At 34.7% G+C, this 4,514-nt stretch overlaps 1 protein-coding gene across 2 annotated transcripts; it reads right to left on the bottom strand.

Annotated features, from left to right (window-relative positions):
* Nucleotides 1-227: 227 nt before the first annotated feature.
* Nucleotides 228-2,717, bottom strand: LOC145284609 (uncharacterized). Of its 2 annotated transcripts, none has more exons than XM_080133517.1 (2): nt 2,582-2,717; nt 228-938 (listed from the first exon to the last, which is right to left on the bottom strand). In XM_080133517.1, the coding sequence occupies exon 2, from the start codon at nt 864-866 to the stop codon at nt 351-353; it is 516 nt and encodes a 171-aa protein (XP_079989643.1). In that variant the 5' UTR covers nt 867-938; nt 2,582-2,717; the 3' UTR covers nt 228-350. The 2 variants fall into 2 exon arrangements, with proteins under 2 accessions (XP_079989643.1, XP_079989644.1); XM_080133518.1 differs by lacking the exon at nt 2,582-2,717 and adding an exon at nt 1,315-1,754.
* Nucleotides 2,718-4,514: the final 1,797 nt, after the last annotated feature.

The following is a 4,514-nucleotide window of genomic DNA, read 5'->3' as shown; positions in this document are numbered from 1 at the left end:
TTTAAAGTATTGGTTGTTTATTAGTTGTAAATAATTGTATCAAAAGATTATAACTCTCTGGCAATATGTGGACTATGTCATATAACCTATATCTCATAAGCTGATATCTATATAATTCTTTAGTATTTTTAAAACGTAAACTAAGAGGAACAACGTGATTATTTAAGGAAAAAGTAGAGTGTAAAATCGATATTTCCAAAAAAATTCCCAGAACATACAAATATATGTATTTTTTTAAATTTTATTTTAAAAGTAGTGATTAACACATATAGTTATAGTTGTTGAATGAAAGTCATAAGTCTTATACTATTAGACAGAAAAATTACAAATGTAGGTAAAGATATTCTTATTTACGGGGATTTCTGCGTAATTGTCAATTTCAAGCTTTCGTTTTCTAACTTAAGAGCATTTACCTCTCGTTTTAAAGTAACAAATTCCTTAAAATCTACTGCCGGTGTTTTTGTTGATTTTATTAGTAACTCTTTCTTTAATCTGTTGACCTCCTCCAAGACATCTTGGTACGATCCGATCCGATCTTCGCAATGAATTTTTGATTTGATAGCAGCATCTTTCAGAGCTGCAACTGTGTATTTCAGTTCTTTGATTACCTGGCAGTTTTGCTGGTGGCGCATTTCGTAATAGGTGTTTTCTTCATGCATCTTCCGTAGCTTTGTCTGTAACACTTCTAATAATCGCAAGTTGTTCTGTTCGTCGGAGTGTGTCCGATCGAGGCCCTCCATCTTGAAACTTAGTTCCTTGATTTTCTGTCTGGCGTTCTCCAACTCACTTTTAAGGTTCATATTGTCCCGTTTGATATCCTGCAATTGTTGTATTTCTGTGAAGTAGCTGATTTTTTCTTCTTTCATTTTTTTCACCTCAGCCTGCAGAGATCTGACTTCTTGTCGTGCGGACTTTAATGTCGATTGAACTTGGTCTCCCTAAAAATAAAAAAAATGAAAATAATTAATTATTAGGATAACAACATTTTTTATTCTTTACTTCCTCGGTGTGATTCCATTTATATTATGAAAAACTATTCTAAAACTTCATTTTTCTAAGTTAAATCCTAGTATAACATAATAATGCAATAATTTTTATGCATAAACTATCTGTTATTTAGTGTGTTAATATAAAGCATTTCCCATCATTGTTTTAAATAGTAATTATAATGAATAGTATAAAACGTAATCGCACAATGTTTATCTGTAAACTGTTTAGTAATTAAGACTAGTTAGTTTATATTTTGATCGCTTTACAATACATTTTGTAATATCTTTTCAAATTTGAGCAAGTATTTTCAAATATTTTTCTTACACAATAAAATCAGAAATTGATTTAAAAACACCGATATGGATTTAAAATCACAACTGTGAAAACCCCGCACAAGTTTTATATTAGTTATATTTCAATTCTTGTTGTCATGTAGTAAAAATGTTGTTTAAAATTGAGACATGTTCGTTTGAAGGTTTATATCGAGGTCTCGATTGTTTAAGTTCTACAACATTCATGAACAGCAGTTTGTAGATGATTTTTGTAAATTCTGGCCTCAGATTTTTTTAAATATTGAATTACGATAAATATTTTCCGTAGTTAAATAATAGCAGGAGTATGTATTATTGTTAGGTCTAGGACAACAGCATTTCTTTTTATTGTTTTGACTCTCGACTGTGTACCTGTTGATATCCTTTATGCTTTTATATAGAATGATGTGGTTCCCGGTTGATTAACTGTATCAAACTGTGTGGGATATATACCCAAGAATAAAAACAATGAAAAGAATATGCTGGTTAAATCCATATATATATATATATATATATATATATATATATATATATATATATATATATATATATATATATATATATTGGGGGGTTTTGGGGGATGCAGCTTTATAATCTGTGTGTTCGTTATTTTTGCGGGTTGTTATTCTCATCTTCATAATTCTTGTTGCTGCTGTTGTTGCTTAATCACATTGTTGCCAACTTATCCTCTGATCTTCTTTAGGTGGTTAACCGCAACTGGATAGAAACACTGAGTCTTGTAACTGTATCCCCAGTAATTAAAGCTTCGATAATGGCGGTTGTCTCGCCACGTATCTTTTACATTTGGAGGTGGATTTAACGTTGAAATGTCCTGAGTAATGTGTGGACTCATAAAACAAAACTAACTAATAAAAAAACACACACTCGCAAAACGGTTCAGTAAAAAAACGACTTTGCTAGCTATTCTGGTATTGTTGTATTATGGTGTGGCTCCCAGGTTGGGAAATCGTAATAGTGCGTAGGACTCCCTGACAATGGTACATAGCAGTTTTAGTTACGTCGATTGTCCGTAGGTTCACTTGTTTACTAGGCGGTTGTGATGACAACGAGTTAAGACTAGTGAGTTATCTCACCTTAGACTGGCACTTTTTCTTTATCTTGCCTCTCGTCAATTGTCAAAAATGTCATAACAACGTTGAACCTGAAACAAACGGTTGACGACTTAGAACGATCAGCTGTAACTTAAAAACATGCATTAAAAGACGTAAGTCACAATTGTGTTTGTTTTTGTATAAAATTATATTTTACAATATAGTTACAATTTAAAACAAATCGTCTTTTTTTCTTTTAGTGGTTCTGAAGTTCACAGTTAGCAGTTTTTTCTCACAGTGCTCTGAGGAGGGAAAATTGACGCTTCGACAATACGGTCTTCAACAACACATGCTGTTCCGTCTCTCTCTCTCTCTGCTCTATCTATCTCTCTGCTGATTCACCGTTTTTATTGGCATTTTGTCGCTTTGTTTTTTCTATCCACGCGTTATGTCAATCGGTTGATACATGTGTTCTTAAGTCACGTTTTGACCTCAAAAAATCATTCAATTTTGTCTTCACACAGCGACACGTGAATTATCCACTCATGCCAATATCTGTAATTCCAGAGCTTACGAGGAATGTCACGTTTATTTGTTTTGTAAACAAAAAAATCGTCGTCCGATTTCTCTGTTTATGACGTAAGCCCTTCCTCTTTTCAACAGGTAGACAATCGATTATTCGATGCCCACTCTTTTAAATCTTTTATTAAAGTTTTTTCTTTTCAGTTATGTATGATGGTTCCAGCCATTCATTACATAACACCCCTCCATTAACCATTTTTTTTTTTTTTTTTTTTTTTTTTCAATCGTCTATCGGTCCATCGACATTTCCAATAATGTTTTTAATGTCACAAAAAATTTTTTTTTTTTTTTTTCATCTCTTTTACTGTATTTTTTTTTTTTCCGTTTAACTTAGAAAAAAAAAATAAAATAAAAATAAACATCAACAAGAAAAGCATAAGGTCTTCTTCGGTATAAGTGCATCGGCCGCACTTAACAGCAAAATATACGCTGCAAATTTACCAATTTTACCGAAGTGGTCGATTTGTCCAATATTCTCCACTACCTCGGCTCTTTAATTAATATTACTAATTAACTAAATACGAGTCTTACATTTTAATGACTTGTTTAAAATGTGGGCAGCATATTGTACAAAAATTTCGACCAGAACGCCAGGATCCTAAATATTGGTGGCAACTCCGAACTCCCTATGATAAGGATGTTGCCTAACATCAACAGAGTAATTTTCTTAACCAATCCAAACATCCTGTTCCGCGCTCCCGACCCGCAGTTCGATTATAACCTGAGTTCCCAACCCCCGTGCTAGCCCTAGCTACGGTTGGCTGATCCCTACTATCATAATCAACTCTGCACGACCTGGGCACTAAGTTATATATATCTTCCTTCCATATTTCATCAACTTCTTTAGCCCTTTCAGCCGTCATGCTACGCGTGATTATTTTCCGTTCCATCAACGGGACCCTGTTTTCCTGACTTGGGGATTTTCGTTGATGGCGATTGCTCTGTTGGGGATAATTTTCTTCCTCCCCACTAGAGGATTCTTGATCTGAACTACTATCCTCTACCGGTGCTGACAGGGTTGTTTTTCTACAGCCCTCTTGCTTGTTGGGGATATCCCATTCCTCCAGTTCTGCTTTCCGAAGGTGTTCCCCATGGGCTTTTGTTACTGCCCCCGTCAGTTGACTTCTAATTCTATACGAGACTGGCCCCGTCTTCTCTATTATTACGTAATATGGAGACCATCTTACGTCTAGCTTTCCCTTTTTTCTATTATTTTTATAATAAACTAAGTCGCCAACTTGAAAATCGACTGCTTTTGTTTTCTCGTTGGCCCTATCTATCATTTTCTTCCTAGCTCTCTTTACATTGTTCCTGACTAATGTAAAGGTCCGATGCATGTCCTGCAGAGCGATCTCATGATCCTCTTCCCCGTAGTAAATTCTACGCGGCCTCAGTATGTTGTCTAACGGCAAGACAACGTCTCTATTATAGAGCAAATAATAGGGGGAGTACTTTGTTGTTTCGCTGACATGAAACCTTACAGCAGCCAGCATCTGGTTCAAGTACATGTCCCATGAACGGTCATTGTCCCCTATTTTCTTTGCTAGTACGTCATGCATCGTCCTATGAAATCTTTCTA

The sequence above is a fragment of the Euprymna scolopes genome, chromosome 9 (assembly GCF_053919585.1).
Source record: "Euprymna scolopes isolate OS-2025 chromosome 9, ASM5391958v1, whole genome shotgun sequence".
NCBI lineage: Eukaryota > Metazoa > Mollusca > Cephalopoda > Sepiida > Sepiolidae > Euprymna > Euprymna scolopes.
Note: the sequence above shows the minus strand (reverse complement) of the source record. Positions and strands in the feature narration are given on the sequence as shown.